Source organism: Sander lucioperca, chromosome 20 (assembly GCF_008315115.2).
Source record: "Sander lucioperca isolate FBNREF2018 chromosome 20, SLUC_FBN_1.2, whole genome shotgun sequence".
In the NCBI taxonomy this organism is placed as follows: domain Eukaryota; kingdom Metazoa; phylum Chordata; class Actinopteri; order Perciformes; family Percidae; genus Sander; species Sander lucioperca.
The window spans coordinates 29,293,558-29,313,603 of NC_050192.1; the positions used below are offsets into that span (position 1 = coordinate 29,293,558).

General features: G+C 41.1%; 1 protein-coding gene across 15 annotated transcripts in view; it reads right to left on the reverse strand.

Annotated features, from left to right (window-relative positions):
- Nucleotides 1-20,046, reverse strand: part of LOC116042039 (pleckstrin homology domain-containing family A member 5-like) — a 267,224-nt gene that overhangs the window by 52,169 nt on the left and 195,009 nt on the right. For all 15 annotated transcript variants that reach the window (XM_035996062.1, XM_031288155.2, XM_031288163.2 and 12 more), the window contains 5 exons: nt 19,258-19,429; nt 15,007-15,111; nt 12,014-12,086; nt 3,386-3,486; nt 2,048-2,163 (listed from right to left, as the gene is read on the reverse strand). In XM_035996062.1, coding sequence (XP_035851955.1) covers nt 2,048-2,163; nt 3,386-3,486; nt 12,014-12,086; nt 15,007-15,111; nt 19,258-19,429 — 567 coding nt within the window. The remainder of the gene's footprint in view (nt 1-2,047; nt 2,164-3,385; nt 3,487-12,013; nt 12,087-15,006; nt 15,112-19,257; nt 19,430-20,046) is intronic.

A 20,046-nucleotide genomic window follows, 5' to 3' on the forward strand; every position in this document is an offset into this window, starting at 1 on the left:
TCACTCTGATAGATCATTGAGTTTATCCAAAAATGTAGTTGTCAAACAAGGAAGGAATCTCAAGCACCTTTATTTATTGATTTATTTGCATTTCTTTTTTTCTTCTTTCTATTTTTTATTTTCTTAATAATTGGTGGTTAGACCTGATCTGTCATGTATTTGTTCACTTGTTTGTGGAATGTATGATTTTTCTGTGGAAAAAAAAGATTTACAGTATGGCCGTTTCCCGAGCAATGCCTTCATATTCACACCCATGACTTTTAACCTGTGAATATATTCCCTCAGTGTGATACAGGACTCACTGTATAATATACTGTATATGGGACATTTTGTGTTGGGTGCAGAAATAGTAGTATAGTAGGCCTACTTTTTTTAAACTTTAAAACTTTTTTTGGATTATCTAAACATCTATATTTGTTTATTTTCTATCGATGGGAACTTATGAAGACATAACCGCTGTGATTCATTCATTCACTGTAACTGTGATTAGGGTAAGGCTTTGTTAGACGTATGTTACTGAAAAAGAATAGATCACTGATCTTTCTTCAACTTCCTTAATGTTGTCTTCACGCTCAGCAATCAGCAGCAAACCGGCTAGAGCCAGTGTTATTTATGTATGCTATGGCACTGCGCTAAGCTAAATGCTGAAGAGGGAAAGCTGCAGATTTCCAACCCTTCTGAAGTGAGTCATCCAGTGGAGATTTACCGGTGGATAAACACAGACCTCCGGGTACTGGAGACATTCATCTGCATGTACGGCAGAACACAACATCGGCAAACTTTCTCTCAAGTTACCAGCTAACGCTAACGGTAGCTAGCTAGCTAGGTTCATTTTTTCTAAACAAATCTAGTTGTAGTCTTGCAAACTGTGACCATGAAAGATCCCCAGTCATTGCAAAATTCTATAGTCTTCGACTAATGCCTACCATACACTAGAAGAATTTAAACAGACTTTAAAAAGTCTGACATTCTCTTACGTCTAACGTTAAAGACTCTCATAGTTTGTGAAGACGCGCTTCAGAAGGGTCGAAATTCTGCAACTTTCCCTCTTTAGCGTTTAGCTTAGCGCGACGCAATAGCAACCATCAACAACACTGGCTCTAACTGGTTTGCTACTTCCTGTTTGGTGCTGGAGGGAGAGCACCCATTGGTTGTTGACAATGTTCACGTGATTTAACTTCACTTCCAAGACTTCAAAGTTAGGATAATATCAAACACGTTTGATTTTGTCTGAATGACCAGATGGGAGAAAGAGTGACTGGGACTGAGTTTTATGACCTTACACCAAATGATGGAGACAACGGAAAGCACCCTCCAACCTCTAGCAAGACTCTCAGGGTGTCATTCAGATATTGGAAATTAGTCTCCGACAGTGGAAAATGATCATTCTGTTGCTTAACCTTCTGAGGTCTAAGGGCATTTTTACATTTCTTTTTAAATTCACATTTTAAGGATATTTGCATCTAACCGGATACACGTGTTTCATATGAAGATGTTCAGAACAAACTCAGTGTTCTGTACACTGAGGCCCAAATGTGTGAAGTTGATGTTCGCTTTTTGAAATTTCTCAAATCTCTTGTGAAAACAACTCTAAACTCAGCTGTTTTGATGCTTGTAATGAGTTTATAAAAGTCTTGGGTTCACAGAAGTAGCGTAATATATGAATAGTAAATAAATGTCTAAAATGAAATTTTGTAATATTGCTTTTTGAGTAGGATTGTGTCAAACATCGCTTAGACTCACCAGTGTGTCCTCACAGGGTTAATGAAACTAATTATATGTTAAGTTCCTCCATGAAACACAATATCACCCATGACAACAAGCTCAGCTCTGCCTGTCTGTTAGTTGAGGAGTTGTTCCTGTCTTCGTGAGAGGAAACTCTTAACTAGGCACTTTTAGAGGCATTTAGGATGACCCTAGAGATATGATAAAACACTTCATGAATATTATAGCACTCTAATCTGGAGAATACGTGACTGTGTGCGTCTAACTTTATTTCACAACCATCCCATCTGTCTGTAGGCACGTCCCTGTGACGAGTACCGACCTTCTCACTGGTTCAGAGTGGACGAGGGCAGCATCCGTCATGACTTTCATCCAGGACTCCATCTCTTTGGATGTGTCAGTGCAGAAATAATACGTCCGCATGTTGGGGTGAGTGGCCTGGCAGTGTAGAGAGAGAGAGAGAGGGGAGGGTGGGGGGAGGAGATTGCCAGTGAGAGATTGATAAATAGAAGGAGGAGGAGAAACAGATCGACCGAGAGAGGAGGAGATAAACAACAGTGTGATGGGGACCTTGAGAAACCAGCAGGGAGTCTTTACATCATCCCTGCTGGCAGAAGAGAGGGTGTGTGTGTGTGTGTGTGTGTGTGAGTGTGCTCCCTGCCTGTCTCTCCATGGGTTTCAGCTCAAGTGTGAAAACGCACTAGTGTGAAAGTCTTTGAGACTCCTGTCTGTATCTTGGCATACTGTAGGTAAAACTGCATGAATAAGAATGACACTTAAGTGCCCGACCAGCAACGTTCTGTGTGTGCAGTATGTGTTTGATTAAGCTGTGCATGTTATAGGCGACTCTCTGAAAACTAAAATCTTAGCCGGGGAGGGGCTGAGCAGGGAAACTAACTTGCCAGACGCACTTCTGTTAATGGCTCACACATCCAATAATCCAATAATCCTTTTGTAGATTTATTTGCAGGAGAAACAAACAAGGTTGTGCATCCAAGACATTTCACAAGTGTATTACTGGCATACAGAGGTGTCCAAAGGTCATGTGATGTACTCTCGTTCACATAAACCACACAGGTGAACAGATGATATCCCTTTTGCTTCCTGCGCCCGTACCGGGTGCCCTAATTACCGGAAGTGACTAAAAAAAATGTGTTCTTACATATGTGTACTGTGAGGCTCTGTACAGTGGCCCCAAGTCCCAACTCTTCAGTTTTCATTGTGTAAACTTAATAAGAAACTAAGTTCATTGCAATCAAATTGCTTTATTGGCATGAATTTCCGGATTTTTATTTTTTGCCAAAGCATTGAGGATAATATGTTCGTGTTTGTGTGTGTGTGTGTGTGTGTGTGTGCGTTAATTTATTTAGGGTCAATAAAGAAACAGCAGTATATTAATTTGAAATCGTTAAGGGTCAAATGTACGAAAGAAAACAAAAAAATGAAACAAAAGAACACATGGAGAACATATGAAGTATGAAATCTCTCTCCCTGCACTAAAACCATGCAGGAACTCATAGTGCACCTTTAAGTAAACCATTCTAAACCTGGTTTTGGGGAAGAAGAAAAAAATAAAAGCATTCAGGCACTTTGTTAGCTTCATCATCATCACCACCATTAATTCAAAAACAGACACTGTAAGCAGACACTTGCGATTTACCTTGAAGGCGTATTTCCTGCTGATGTGGTCATCCACAGACAACATGGAGATGTGAAAGCTTGGCAGCAGGATACTTCCCAGGATGCTATCCTCTTTCTCATCTGCAACAAAGAAAGAAGAAGAAGAGTCACATGTTAGAGCGGGACATTTGCATTCATAGCCACATCCACCTACACTAAACTAAATGGAGTCTGGATCTGGCTCAGCTTCAGTGGACATACGATCAATAAAGATGGATCAGTGTCACAGGAGGTGGTAGACTGAATAAGCGGCTGGACTGCTCATAACAAACACTAACTATTCATCTTTGGGTGGTAAAGTCCAGAAGGGGAAAGGACTGAGACATTGTGTTGGAGAGTGATAGCAAAGGTGCAACTGTTATGGATAATCAAAGCACAGAAAACACAGAGATGGGTAAAGGTGAATACTGCAAATTTGTTATGTAATTAATCACAGGGAAGTTACAGAGGAGAAGTAACCCAGATCAGTTTTCCCCAGCATCTTCCACAGAAAACGTTTGTGCACAATGATTTTACACAGTCACAGAACAAAGAAGTCTTGTTGGGGACTTGTTAAACAAAAGTTGTAATGTACTACCTTTGAGTGCAAAAAATCAATGAAGACATTGAAAAATGAAGAAAAAAAAATCATCTTTGGTAAATTAGGATTTTATCAATACCGATACTGCTTATCAATACTCCTATTGATACTACTACTAGTATCTGTAATTTGGGGTGAAAAATAAAGACATGAAAAGATTCAACTGTTATTTTTAAATTTAATTAAAAATTTTCCTGATTTTCCTGTTTGTATAATAAGGGAGGAGAAAATGCTACGGATGTCTGGTCTAACAACTATAAACAATACAAAATGAGTTTCATCTGGTTGTCACAACAGCTCACACTAAGTTCAGCTGAGCAGCTTGTCACTAAAATGAGAACAGCTGGACCACCTTAAGTGAGTGAGCCTAGAGCGTTTTAGCTTGTTGCTAACGTCGGGGCTAAAGTCTGATTTATGGTTCTGCTGAGGCTCCACGCAGAGCTTACGTCGTAGCCTACCGAAGTGGCCTGACTTATACGCTGGAGTCTGCGTCATTCTAGCGTATCTCTTTAAGAGAATAGCAGGGTCGGCAGGTATGTGTATGTGTGTGTGTGTGTGTGTGTGTGTGTGTGTGTGTGTGTGTGTGTGCGCATGCGTGGGGAGTGTGTGGTAGAGTGAGTGAGAGAGTGAGGGGGTTAGCTCCGGAGCGAGTACCGACTGGCGGTGGAGATGGAGAAACAAAGTGTCTCCCCTGTGCTTTTTTAAAAAAAAATTTAGATTAGATTCAACTTTATTGTCATTGTACAAGTACAAAGACAACGAAATGTATTTTGTGTCCAACCAGAAGTGCAAAAAAAAGCAGAAAAGTGCAATGTGATATACAAAGTATAGACAGGTGGTGCATAGACAACAAAATGACACCAAAATATACTCAAACCAAAATACAAAACAATATTAAACTGAGACAAAATAACAGCAACCTCACAGCCAGCTGCCAACATTCCTCCAGCCTTCTTCTCCTGAAGCCCTTTATAACTCAGCCTCCCCTAATTGGACCCTAATACCTGCACAGGTGAGTATAGGGTGAGCTATCCTGAGCAAGCAACAGTAACACTTAAGTTTCTCAAAACATCATTACAATAGGGTAGATCAGTTACTGCCGACAATACTATTTATACATATATGTGCACCCACTACAATAGGTACCCCAAATATTATAAACATGTCAGTTACTGCAGAACTACCTTACCTATTGTTCTTCACCTTAGGATTGCCCAGCCCCTCCCTTCAGAAAAGACCTAATGAGGCAAACCTGTATCCACTCTCCCTGATTAAGCTGGTGAGCAGCTGAGCTACCCCCCCCACATCACAGGCAGAACCACAGCACAACACTATGAACCCATAAAACCTGCCGAACAGGCCTATGTCAAATAATAAAGTAACAAATACACTAAAACAATAACCTACAACATTAGTGATATTAAGAATTAAGCAGACACCAAACAGTATTCATTTTGGGAACAGGGCCTAGTGAAAAGGGATAAAGGTAGCCTTTTCACATTACTCTTATCCTTCAAGTAAAGTGTTACCCATAATTCAGTGTTTCAACCTATCATGATGGTCCAAAATGATGTTAACAACAAAGTTAGCACAGTAGAATAAAGTTAAATTACGTTGAAAAGGTGCCAGGGACCCCTAAAGCTCTGATCCTAGAATTGCCCCTGGAGTGGTACACATCGTGGAACGTCTTCCACATTTCAGAAGCGCAACAACATATGTGAAACACAGCCGTGACTGCATTACAGTCCTCTAACCGAGTAAGTATTTTTTGATGCCAGATTTTTTTTTTAATAGGCCTTGCAACAACTAGTGATGCACAGAATCCAGATTTTTGGGGTTCGGCTGAATACTGAATCCACTGGTTAAGATTCTGCCAAATCTGAAACTGAATACCAAATCCTCCCATCCTCAGTCCATGAACACAGTAAACACATTAATGAAGTCAACAACGTCCACAGCAGTGTATTTTTCATTTTATTTTATTTTAACTGTAAAAAAAAAGAATAGGTAACATTATGCCAGGAAGACAAGTGGGAAAACTACTCTGACAATTACCATAGGCCTAAGCAGAGCTGGTAATGGTTGTCTGGTTAACACCAGTTTTTAGCTGTGACTGTCCTTCCTTTGCCGTACCTGAAGTTGCTGCATTTTGGCTGCTGTCTGTAGATTCCTTCATGCACAACTCGTATTCTTTCAGATGTTTCATACCAAATGTTGTAACAGCGGTGATGTTGTGTATTGTGCCACCACGAGACAAATCAGCATTGCAGATTGAACATGTAGCTGGACTTGAATGGCCTTCTTTTGACTGAAAGTACTGCCAAACAAACTTTTTCTGCTCACCAGTTCCATTTTCACTTTCTCACAGCCTACTGCATTGAACGCTCCACCTACGTAAACACCTTCCCGTAATCAACGGCGCCGTGATTACGTCGACCAGCGTAGCGCGCGTAGTGCAAGCGTAGGGTTCGGTTCGGTGGAAAAAAAAATTCTAAAGTTCGGCAGAAACCAAACCCTGTCAAAAAGCCCAATATTCAGCCGAATCCAAAGCTGAATACTGGATTCGGTGCATCCCTGGCAACAACAAACTGAGCATCCTGCCATCGCCTCTCTGTGCTCTGTTTAGCGCAATGCTGCTTTGATGGGAGCTTCCAGGCTACAAAGTGAAGGCAGCACAATGCAGGCAGAGACACGTCTGCTGCACCAGCTGCAGCAAAAACCTATAGAGCCTGCAGCCAGCGCTGCTGTTTGCTTTAGCCGAGGCTGCACAGTGAGCCGTGCAGCTCCTCCGGCCCCATCCCCGCTGCTGAATTATTGAGATACAGAACACACACAGACACACACAGAAAAGGAGCGAGAAAGAAAGGGAACACGTGAGCTGGCATGCTGTTGGTATACACTGCAGTGTGAGTGGGTGGTTTGACATTTCAAGGTTCTTCACTCAGGTTTGAGGAAGCTGCAAATCTGTCACGAAAACATTTTTTGTTCAGATGAGTCCCTAACCCATACACAAAAACTGTAACTACTAAGATAAAGGTTTGGTTAAATGATTATTATGGTTTATAACAACCAGATTAAGACCTTATTTTAACAGCTTCATTCCCCAGGCTTCTTTAGTTTCCTATACTGTTTTACAGTTTTGGCTTACATTTGCACTATTTAGATTTTATAACTGTATTGTATATATTACATATCTTTTTTATTTCTATTGTATATATATATTTCTTATCTTTTATATTATGCTTGTTGTACGTGTCCTTATTGCACCGTGAGTTGGAGAGAAATGTATTTTCAATTGCTCTGTACATATTGCAGAATTGACAATAAAGTTGACTTGACTTGACTTTTGGGCATCTATGGAACTTCAAAAGATGCACACAACAGAATAATTTGTGCACACAAGATATTAGATTCATATCTAGTTCACACAAGATATGTTAAGAACTTGTGCCCACAAGGTAATTATATTGATGGACAAAATATTAATTTGTCCACACAAGCTATATTCTAGTGCAAAAGTAGTTTAAGTCCAGGGGTGGAAGTAACTAATTACATGTACGTAATAAGTAATGTCTGTACTCTACATCAAACATACTGTGCTTTTTGTAGGCTGTACAGCCCAATTTCTGCCAGATCTGACTGCTTACATCATCCAGTTTGAATTCAAATTTAGGAACATTTCCTTCTTGTTTATTTCTGTTTGTATAAAAACAGACAGTTGCAGTTACAGTAGGCTGCATGCTTATACATACATGTGCAAATAATCACAGTTTACACATTTACATTCCACTGAATGTCCATCAAACTAGCTGCAGAAGGGCGACCACAGCCCAAAGTGACAAGCTTGATCTCGCATCGAATGGCACTTACATAACGCTTTCATACCGTAATGGACAAAGTGCTTTACAACACACACACACACACACACACACACACACACACACACACTCACACACACACAGCTGCCCAAGTCAAGGGCACACAACCGTGTACACATTTAACCCTTTGAGGTCTAAGGGCATTTTTACATTCACATTTTAAGGATATTTGCATCTAACCGGATACGCATGTGTTTCATATGAAGATGTTCAGAACAAACTCAGTGTTCTGTACACTGAGGCCCAAATGTGTTCCAGAGCAATCTGTAAAGAGATAAAAGCTGAAAAGTTGATGTTTGCTTTTTGAAATTTCTCAAATCTCTTGTGAAAACAACTCTAAACTCAGTTGTTTTGATGCTTGAAATGAGTTTATAACAGTCTTGGGTTCACACAAGTAGCGTAATATATGGACAAAATAGTAAATCAATGTTGAAAATCTAATTTTGTAATATTGCTTTTTGAGTAGGAGTGTTGTCATTTGTCCTACCAGGGTTAAATGTTAACTCAGTTATTTGATAAAACATCCTGTTAAGCTTTAGGCATATAGATAAAGATATGAAGTTCTTTAAAGAAAAGAGAAATTCTTTCACATGAACTTACTTATTTTATACATAACCAGCTTTTAAGGTAAACAAGAAGGAATGAAAAACAGCAGTTTGCTTCAATAGATATATATTTTTATTTTGTCTGTAGTAATTTACGTAATTACTGGGGAAAAAAAAGTTACAAACTAAAGGTACGTAATAGTAACAAAGCATTGTGGGGCGAATCCTGCCTCTCTCCAGCATCAGGCCACATGTTTTCATTATCACATTAGATGTCCTCTCTCTCTGCCATGCACCTAAATAATCTATAAATACAAATGAATGTGGTGTTTCCATTGCTTCCACCTGCATGACTTTCTGAAAGTGCACAGTTATACTGTAGTAAATAAAGTTTTTTTTTTAAAGCTGTATATGTAACCTCAGACATCTTACCTGGACATATTGGTATCTTTGCTCTTTTACCTGTTCACTGTTTCTCTCCAACAGTACAATGTATATGTAACTCTTTCAGAGTCTTTATATAGGTTCCATATTCCATATGGAACCATGTTCCATATTCCATATATAGGTTTCTGCCTGTAAAAAAGTTTTTCCTCGCCACTGTTGCACCAAAGGCTTGCTCTTGGGGGGAATTGTTGGGTCTTTGTAAATTATTGAGTGTGGTCTAGACCTACTCTATCTATAAAGTGTCCTGAGATAACTCCTGTTGTGGTTGTTGACACTATAAATAAATTGAATTGAATTGAGTAAGTGTGTAGAGTTTTGAAAATTGTGTTCAAGCAATGAAAAACGAACTAGTCTGGTCCACATGAACTGCTGCTGTGCAGACTGTAGTCAGAGTTTTGCACATGTCTCTCCAGTTGTGCCCACTGTCATTTAGCAATCCAAAAAAAACAAACTTTAATTTAAATGTTCACAAGTAATCTTATTTATACTTAAAGGACAATTCCGGCGCAAAATGAACCTAGGGGTTAGTAACACATGTGTACCGAGTCGACCGTTCTCTGGGATATGTTTTATATGCTAGTATCGTGGCACGGTTAAAGTAAATAGAAATCGCTATTTCTATACCACTAACAAGGCTAAAAATAGCACTACACTTCCACGTTACAAAGTTCTCAATGCTTCGGTTTACATGTAGGGACCCTCATTATGCTACGGTTGAAGTGTGGTGATATTTTGAGCCTTGTTAGTGTTATAAAAGCAATTTCTTTTTACTTTACCCTCTGCCCCGAAGACTAGCATTATAAGCTAATCAGCGGTTTGCACTAGCTTGTTTCAAGCCAGAGACACATTTGATTAGCATGAAAACATATCCCAGAGAACGGTCGACTCGGTACACGTGTTATTAACCCCTAGGTTCACTTTGCGACAGAATTGTCCTTTAAGTAAAAGCTCTTAATAGTCAGAGTACTTTTTTATTTGAGTAAAGTATTTTGGTGCTCTTTCCGCCCTTATTCAGCTCACAGAGGATGAATCCAGCTTGATCAACTTCATCAAGTTGTACTGCCAAACATTGGGAAAGCCTGGAGAAGCTACCTAATGTGATGTTACGACAGCTGTAATCATCAGTGTATCGCCTCACTCTGGTAATAATGGAATTATTAAGAGTGCACGCTGAATGGATGTATCTAGACGAGATTTGCTTATCATCCCTGCTTCAACAACTCCAAATTCTGCAAACACCTCCCAACCTGAGTGACAGACGGTACTTACAATAAAGTGATAAAGCAAGCAGGAGAGAAAAAAGGAAGACGAAGAAGAGGTTATTATCCGAAGCTGAGCACGACATTGTCCTTCCAGAGGACGCCTCCTCGCTCTCGTCTCTGGCTGGCTAAGCCAATAAACATCCAATTTTCCCTCGGGTTTGTCATGAAAGCGGCTGCTGATTGCGCTCTGGGAGCGGCTAATTTGGCAATTTACGGAGATGGAAAAATCTCTCTCAAGGGTTTAGGAGACACGACGGAGGAACAGATGAGCTCTTGTGAACCTAAAGTTGTAAATAAGTGGCGCTGCAGCGCGGGCGTCGCAACTGTGGGTGAAAGCAAGGACAACTACTTTTAACTGGCTAGGACACTTAACCTCTGGACTCGGCTTTTGATTAAGCGATAAAAACAGCGTTGTGATAGCGTTTCATATATGTAATTTTTTTGTTACATTACCTCGTCGAAGGTACATGAGCTCAGCGAAATAAACGGTTACACTTTACTTGAAGGTATCTACATAAGAGTGACATGACACTGTCATGAACGTGTCATAAACATTATGAACAAGTCATAAACGTTTATGACATAACGCTTCTTTTAGTAAGTGTCATTCGGTTTTTGTCATGACAAGTTAGGGTTAGAGTTTCATGGGTTCAGGGTTCATGTGTCATGACTGTGTCATGACAGTGTCATGTGTTCATGACTGTGTCATGTCACTCTTTTGTAGATACCTTCAAGTAAAGTGTTACCAAATAAACACTTTATCAATGATGAGAGCACCACAAACAGAATCCATTCACCTCCACCGTGTTGGGTGGAATCTCTATGGGAGCATGGCCAGATACCACTAGTGACAATGTATTTTTTTTCCCCATAATTCAGCCCTTCAACAGTGGAGTTATTATATATACAAGTTACCTTGTGCATATGTCATACTTTTCTTTTAAACTAACCCTGACATATTTGGAATCTTGGAAAACATTGGATTCTGCTGCTTTGAAAAAATGCTCTGTAATGGAACATACAGTATAGTCTGGATCAATGGAAGTACACTTCCAGGATAGAGGCTGACATCTCACCTTCCTCTCTCTCTCTGTGTGTTGCCGATCTCAAAATCCAAATGCAAACAACAACAGAGCAGTTTTTACTCCTATCCCAGAATGCATCTGTGATGTAGCCAGACCTCACTCCAATGTGAGACTATGGAACATACAGTTTGGTGACAAATGACAGCCGAGAACAACATAAAGTGTGATCGTAAGGTGTTAAGTCTCCAGAACTCTCCAACTAATCCCTCATTTGGTGTTTAGATGATGGTTGAGAGCCCTACACTGAATTTAAACTCAGGGTTTGTGTTATAGCGAGTGCAGTAATAGAGCAGAAAATGTACTTTTGACTAAATCGAGTCATTTTTTGGTTACGCCATCTAACCGCAAATGGCACTGTCAATACTTGCGGTTTCAAAGTAAAAGCCTACTACTGCCTTTGCATTACAATGTATTTATTGCGAAGCACATGCTGGAAGTGATGACCGCAGCAAAAAACACCAAAGTGGAATAGAAAAGTGGGGCAGATACCAATCCGACAGTTTGGATAAGTAAAACTGCATTCACGATGTTGTCATAAATGTCCTACTGATTGATTCAGAGTTTTCCCTTCATTGGTCACATCTGTTTGTAATAATGAGTTTAACATGGGATGGCCTTCAAACATGACTGGTATGATCCTTGAAATAGTGAATGAGCTTTCTTGAATTACCCTTGAACAAAACATGGACTTGCTTTTGATTTGACAATTAATACCACTTAAATCTACAGACTGCATCACACATCTGGATGTGTCTGTTTGTGTGTGTATGTGTGTGTGTGTGTGTGTGTGTGTGTGTGTGTGTGTCCTTACCACGGTAGTAGAAGAGGCACATGTCGCACAGAACGAACCACCTCTTCTTCCACAGCTTCATGCCTGTGCTGTCCTGCAGGGGTCAAAGTGTAGTCATTACAGCAAACAAGACACACACACACACACACACACACACACACACACACACACACACACACACACACACACACAGCCTCTCCTTTGATCTCCCCTCACTTCCCCTCTTCCTGGTACCCTCGCTGTCTCTCCCTCTGGCTGCTTCTATTAACCAGCTTCTATCACTCCCTCTGAGACAAATTGCTCTGTTTTATCTCTTCATAATGCAGTGACAAATTTGCCTCTGTGCTGCTCGGGGCAAAGGCCTGTGCTTTGTTCTCTATGCGGCAATACCACATTTTTTTTGAGACCGTTCGCTCGCCGTTTGAACTGTGTCGCTTTTAGCCACAGATCCCAAGGTTAGGAGCTTTGGGTAAACACTGATGACATTTCTTGTGCGAGGGAGCACTTTGCCTGACAGGTCTGAGGGGAAGAGAAGGGGCTATGCTGGTGTGAAGTGAATCGATTCTCATCTGGGTATGAATACAGTGAGCAGCAGCACAGGGGCCTTTTCGGCCAGATGTCTGTCCCCTTCCTCTTCCTTTGTGTTGGCATTCTAACCTCTGGTGGATTTGTGAGGACTATGGTTAACTGATCCTCAGATCTCTGCAGGGTAAATCCAGACAGCTAGCTAGACTATCTGTCCAATCTGAGTTTTCTGTTTGAGTTTGAGCTGTGGACTAGCCAGACCCTCCTTCGCGCTGTGGAGGACGGTCTGGCATTGCGAGACTAGTAATGAGAGAACAAGCTGAGCCCTGAGCTAGGTTAGCTAATGTCCAGCAAAGGAACCTGCAACAGGAACCGGATCACAATCCACATGGCTGCTGCAGGATTCAATGGTTCCAACCCAACAAATATTAGATCTCTAGTAACCTTTACTCAGCCCGATACAACTGTCATGTTGTTTCACTTCTTTAATTCAGCCTCACATATGTCTCATTACTACTGCATGGTTTGACTCGAGTTGAGGTGGTTTGGGCATCTGGTAAGGAGGCCCCCTGGGCGCCTCCCTTGGGAGGTGTTCCAGGCCGTCCAGCTGGGAGGAGGACTCGGGGAATATCCAGGACTAGGTGCTTGCTCTTGGAGGGAATTGTTGGGTCTTTGTAAATTATCGTGTGGTCTGGACCTACTCTATCTGTAAAATGTCCTGAGATAAACTCCTGGCAAAACGCGCACTTTTGTGAAGGTAAATACAAGCTGGACAATTGTCCTATTAACTTACATTGTAGCTTGTTTCGCCGCTGCCGACTGCAGCGATCTCGTTTAATACTGGACCAATGTCAAAGACTGTTGTTCCCATCAGTCACTTAGACACAAAAACAGGTTGAAAACTGTGGATAGAACCCCCTCAGGGTAGGTGGGATTCTTAGCCGATAGGTAGAACTATCCACAACTTTTGCTAACGGAAAACCAAAAAATAGCGGTTCCAGGCGAGTCGAGTTGAGCCGTACCATGCAATGGAAATGTGGCAATTGTGTTCTCATTGGCCGATCTCTGTCGAATTAGGAGTAGTTATATCAGTAAGTTGACTCATATAGTATGCAGCTGTGTCATCTCACCAAAATGTCTCACAATTTTAGCGGTCATATTTCTGTCCCTATTTTTCATGGATGTACTGTAGCTAGGTAGTTATGCATAACATCATGGACCATACCAGTGTGCACCAAAGATTTATATATTTTACATTTCTGCCAACCATTCTCCACGGCCATGCCTTTTAGATTTTTTAATTTGTTTTCCCTACCTTCCGGGCAGCCACTAGCTTCCATGGATTTAGGTTCAGAATTTAAATCAACCCACACAGACACTTGCATAATGTTTTTAGGTGAACACTATGCTATTTATATTTTTTGGCTGAGTTGAGTTACTGTGTTAATCACTTTGTACTTGCAACAGCTGTACGCTGCAGGTAGGTTTCAAATCTCTGTAATGTGATTCTCATACTTCAGTAAAATGAATGGAAACCAGTGGCTGTCTGGTAGGTACAGTAGGAAAAAAGTATCAAATACTACAGCTCTGAAAAAGTATAAGCAGTCATGTGAAGATTGTGTGATTTTTGGTTAAAAAAAATATTTAAGCACGACAACACAACAAAATGGACGGATTAAACACTTTTTTGGGGGGCTAAACAATGGCCTAAATGAATTACAGAACTCCAAATTTCAGGATACTTCGCACAGTCACTGCACTGTTCCACCATGTAACTCCCCCTAAACCTTCTGAGGTCTAAGGGCATTTTCACTTTTTTTTTTTTTATTCACATATTAGGATATTTGCATATAACCGGATACGCATGTATTTCATATGAAAATGGTCAGAACAAATTCAGCTTTCTGTACACTGAGGCTAAAGAGATAAAAGCTGAAAAGTTGATTGCTTTTTGAAATTTCTCAAATCTCTTGTGAAAACAACTCTAAACTCAGTTGTTCTGGTGCTTGAAATGAGTTTACAAAAGTCTACACAAGTAGCGTAATACATGAATAAAATAGTAAATAAATGTCGAAAATGAAATTTTGTAATATTGCTTTTTGAGTAGGAGTGTTGTCAAACATCGCTTGTGCGCAGTGCGTCTTTTGTCCTCGGGGGATTAAACCACAAACGTTCTTTTCTTTTTTTATTTGTTTGTGTATCACACCACAGATACTGCACATCCTACAACTATAATGGTAAGTACCACAAATATTACCTATGCTCAGCGCAACCTCCCCCCCCATGCACACATGCATCTTATCTCTTATTATTCAGTAGTTTCATTGAAAGCGGCACAAATGACAATTTATACCTGTTCAGCTTGCAGTTTGGTAACCTGCACCTCCTGCCTGACGCATCAGCTCATACTCACTATTCAAAACAACATACTGTGTATATATATATATATATATATATATATATATATATATATGGCCTTCCTCCTGTACCTGTTTGTAAAGCCAGTTGCTCTTGACAACCGGGGCATTGGGGTTCCTCTTGATGGAGTTTGACCTCTTCCCGAAGTTGTGAACTTTTTTGGAAGACCTAGAGGGCTGTTGAAACACAGGAATGGGTAATACATGTTATATTCAGATCTACAGAAGAAAAAACAAAAACAAAACATTTACATTACAGATCTTGAAATTCACATTTTGGAATAAAAGTCACCCAAAAATAATCTATACACCTTTTTGAAAAACAACAGCTGAGGGTATGCTTTTGTTTCCATCTTTCATCTCCTACAGCACATGTGTCAAACTCAAGGCCCGTGGGCCAAATCTGGCCAGAACCTTGATCCAGCCTGCACATCAATTCAGGTTCACAAAAAGTGTTGGCCAGTTTAGTTTTTGTCGCTTTTACCAAAATTCAAGTCTTGCTTTTTTCAATGTTTTTGGCACTTTTTTTTAGATGTTTTGGGATTACAAAAAAAATATATATGTGGCGATATTTTTTGACGTTATGTTGTTATTTTTCGATGTTTTTGGTGCTTTTTTCAAGTCAAGTTTTCATGTCAGTACACCATCTGGCCCTCGATGTGATTGTCTTTGCCATTGTGGCCCTTAGAGACGTTGAGTTTTACACTCCTGGTAGAGTGAGAACCCAGCTGGGAGAAACAACAACCCAGAATATCAGCTTCTCTCCCCTGACCTCAACACAGCAATCTGACGTGACACGTTATTTGGTGCGTTGGTTGTGGAAAAAGCAGTGTTTCCAGCAGCTATAACGAGCAACAACAGAGGCAGATGTATCCAGCTCATTAAACAAAGCATTGTCCACATCCCCCATACATCACGGCTCGCTTACTGAAAAATGCAGCACTGCAGCGTGAAGGTCTCTTTATGTCAGTCAATAGCAGAACGATCCGAGGCGTTCTTTGATTGAGTCTAAATTGAAGACAAATAGGATACAACTACTGTGTGAACCATTTATTTGGGGTGGCAGTAGCTCAGTCAGTAGGGAGTTAGGTTGGGAACCGGAGAGTTGCAGGTTCAAGTCCCCACACGGACTCCTGGGCACTGCCAAGGTGCTCATGAGCAAGGCACTGAACCCCCAACTGCTCGGGGCGCCTTTCCATGGAGCAGCTCCCTCACTCTGACATCTCTCCATTAGTGCATGTAGAGGTACTGAGCACGTGTGTGATAATGTGTGTAATAACAACAGAGTGAAAACATTGTAATTTCCCCTTGCAGATTAATAAAGTATACATTATTATTACCAGATGCTGACATGATATGTGATGTGTGTATCCATCAGAGTGAAGTTTCCTGACATTTCAGGTCATATTTAGACGCGCTTTGTCGGGACTCTTGGCGTCACTATTTGATGCTCTGGGTTGGGACGCAAGAACGGTTAGGTTTAGGAAAAGATGGTGGGTGGGGTTACAAAATGTCCGTTTCAGTGACACACGGGACATAAACGGGACATAAACCCCGGTCTCCTGGGGGAAAGTCCTGTGCTGTTTGACCCATCGTTGATTTGGGTCTTTCATACTACTCTCTATCGTTGTCTCTCTTAAAGGGTAACTACCGTTTTTTTATCAACCTGGACCCTATGTTCCTATGTTTTTGTGTCTAAGTGACTGATGGGAACAACAATCTTTGACATTGGTCCAGTATTAAGAGAGATCACTGCAGTCGGCAGCAGAGAAACAAGCTACAATGTAAGTTAATAGATTCAAATTAATTGTCCAGCTTGTATTTACCTTCACAAAAGTGCTCCTTTTGCCACTGACAGACTCAGATTATTATTCTAAGTGTCTGACAACATTATGGAAAGGATTTCTAAGGAGGTCGACCTTTCTGTTAAAGAGTAAGTGGCAAAACGAGCACTTTTGTGAAGGTAAATACAAGCTGGACAATTGTTCTATTAACTTAAATTGTAGCTTGTTTCTCTGCTGCCGACTGCAGAGATCTCTCTTAATACTGGACCAATCTCAAAGATTGTTGTTCCCATCAGTCACTTAGACACAAAAAACATAGGAAAATAGGGGTTGAAAAAAAATGGTAGTTACCCTTTAATACTATGTCATCTTACAGCGCTGCTCTGCCCGGTGCGTCCCATACAGACGATACAGGGTGATTTTTGCATCGGTATCTGACGCTGAGAGCCACTGACCAAGCTTCAGTATTTTATGAGTTGGCAGTGAGAACAGGTTGGGTTCAATGGTAATGGGTAAAGGGTTATCCCAGACAATGTACTTCCTGTGGACTTTAACCCTACATGCAGCATCCTGAGTGCATCACATGCTTAGGTTTGAGTTTAGGTTACTAAAAGCTGAGGGTCTAAAGACTGTATGCTATCCAGATTGTAAAGCCTTTTAAGGCACATTTGTGATTTTGAGCCGTGTAATTCAAAATTACTTGACTCCACAAAGTAAAGGGATAGGGAAGGATCGTGGTTTTAGTTAAATATGAAAAAGTAAACATCCTGTCTTGTGATTCAAGCCACCATGGACTTTTTAAGAATTCAACCAAGACAATGATCTCTCCCTAACCTTAACAAACACACATGTTAATCATGCTGTAGTTGTTAGTAGAAGATATTGTAGGGAAACTTTTCTTCTGGCCAGTGTAAGCAGAAGTCAAAATAGTATTAAGTAGTATAAGCATCACTTATTCATGAAAGCCAGAAATGGTTGGTTAAAAAAGCTGCCTACCAGCATTTCTAAAGCTTACTAATTAACATGCTATATCTTGTTTGTTTCTATTGAAAAACTTTGGTGTCAAAATGACAGTTCATCACTCTATGGAGGGTTAGGTGCCGGCAGGCAGACTCTGAGCGATTGCCCTGTATCCAGCGGAGACTCCAGGAAGTTATGACCCCCTGCACACATCCAAAAATGTCTAACTATTCCTTTAAAATGTATCTGACTCTGGATGTGCCTTACAGAAAAGAGAAGGTAAGAGTATGGTACCCAGGATGTGCTGAATGTAATAAAATGCTGCTTCCCTGCAGAGTTTACACACTTTGATGTGCCAGAATTCAATGTCTGATTTCTCAGCATTGATGCATTTCGACGCTCCAGAAAAACAGCTAGTGGGTTTGTGGGTTTACTGCACATACACACATCCGCTGGTGGTGTGTTACCCTTAACTTTCTGCAGATTTAATAAAAGGAAATCCCATGGAGTCACATCATCTGTGTGTTTTAGGAGAACGGTACCGTGTAGTAGAGTAACGTGCGGCAGAGTACAGTGTAGTAGTATAGCACAAAATGTAGAATGGTAGGTTATGGTGACTTTCAAAATAACTTGTGTCTTTATTTAGTTAGAGTTTGCGAGCCATGCTGATGTTTATGAGGAAATGTTTGCCATGTTCACCATCCTTCTTTAGGCTACATCTACACTACTACGTTGTCATATTTAAGCGACGTTTTGAGACAAATAAGATCTCCGTCCACACAAGAGTTTTAGCTCCAGTACCAGAACTAATCTCGTCCATATTAACACACATCACATGACCATTCACACGCACACTGGGCGTGTGCGTGCAGGTGTAAACAGGAAGCAGATTGTCTAACGTTACTCTGCGGTTGGAAGTTGAAAATACAGAAAATACTCTGGAGAAAGAACAACAATGGAGAAAAGTAGGAGCAAGGATTTGGAACTGTTACTGTAAGGTATGCAAGCCTACCTAACCGAGTGACTGACGTGCGTCCTTGTTTCCGAAAGTCTCCTTTTCTGCCCGTCCAGACTTCTAAGCAACCCCAGAGTTTACAAACCAAAATGGGGGCAGCACTGACTCCAAATGTCTCTGTTTAAGGGGCTCGGAAACACTGGAGTAGTGTGGACATGAGGCGTAAACGTAGCAAAAGATATTCGTTTTTAAACTAAAACCTAGTAGTGTAGATGCAGTCTTTGTGTGCTAGAATGCTAACATTTGCTAAACAGTCAAAATGTAAATGCTATTGATATTTCAGTCTGGACTAAAGTGGCAGACCGACCTACAGACTGACTGACATTGCCATGCCTAGTGACACACAGCTAGCACGGCTACATAAATAATCAGAACAGGCTCCTCTTTTATATAACCCCGCTGTGAAAATATCTCACTCAACATCTTTATGCACCATAGTCAGCCTCTGTCTGCTAATGATGCTTGATAAATGTGATGTTATTATTAGCCCTGATCTAGAACTGGGAATACACTGCTCAACAGAGCTATGCTCTGGTTTGAAGGCCTATATGGATGGAGACTGACCCGTGTGGATGAAGTGGAGGTGGTGGTGGTGTTGGCGGTGGTGGCCGGGCTGCCGGGGAAGGTGCTGTAGTCGGAGCCACCCGTGTAGTTTGACGCTTCACTCATGGTGCTCATGGGACGCTCCTTCTTGTCTCTGCTGCTGCCTTGCTCTGATGAAGCCTTGGGAGCCGGCCTGCCACAGGGCGAGAGACATAGAGAGACAAAGAGAGAGGGAGTCAGTCACACAGTCATACGGCTCTATATCAGTGATCTTCAAAGGGGTCCGCGACCCCTGAGGGATTCTCAGAGTCACTGCAGGGGGGCCGCTAAATTATTGTTTAACACTTTTTTGAAAGCTGGCAAACTGTCCTTGTGCATACCGGAGGTTTTGCACTGGGACTTAGATAATGGGCAGAACATGCATGGGTGGAAGTTGAAATGTTTTCACTTGTCCAAAAGCTGACTGCATTGTGACTGCAATACAAAGGTGTCTATGTCTCCTTGGTTAAATTAGTGAATTTGGTTCTAATAACTGTGATGTAAATGTGGGCAGGTGGATGCATATGTATGTGTGTGTGCTGGTATCGTAACCAATTGTGCTACCAAGATGAGAGAGCAGAAAGCTAATCTCAAAAGCAGAATCTGTCTCTACGACAATCCAGCCAGCCAATCAGTCAACCCCCCCATCTCATCTTCACTCTCTTAATGACACACTATCTCTGTCCGGGCCATTAGAGAGAGGGAGGATGAGGACGAGAGAAAGGGTAGAGTGGCTTGAATGAGCAGAGAGGGAGGCGACGGAGACGAGAG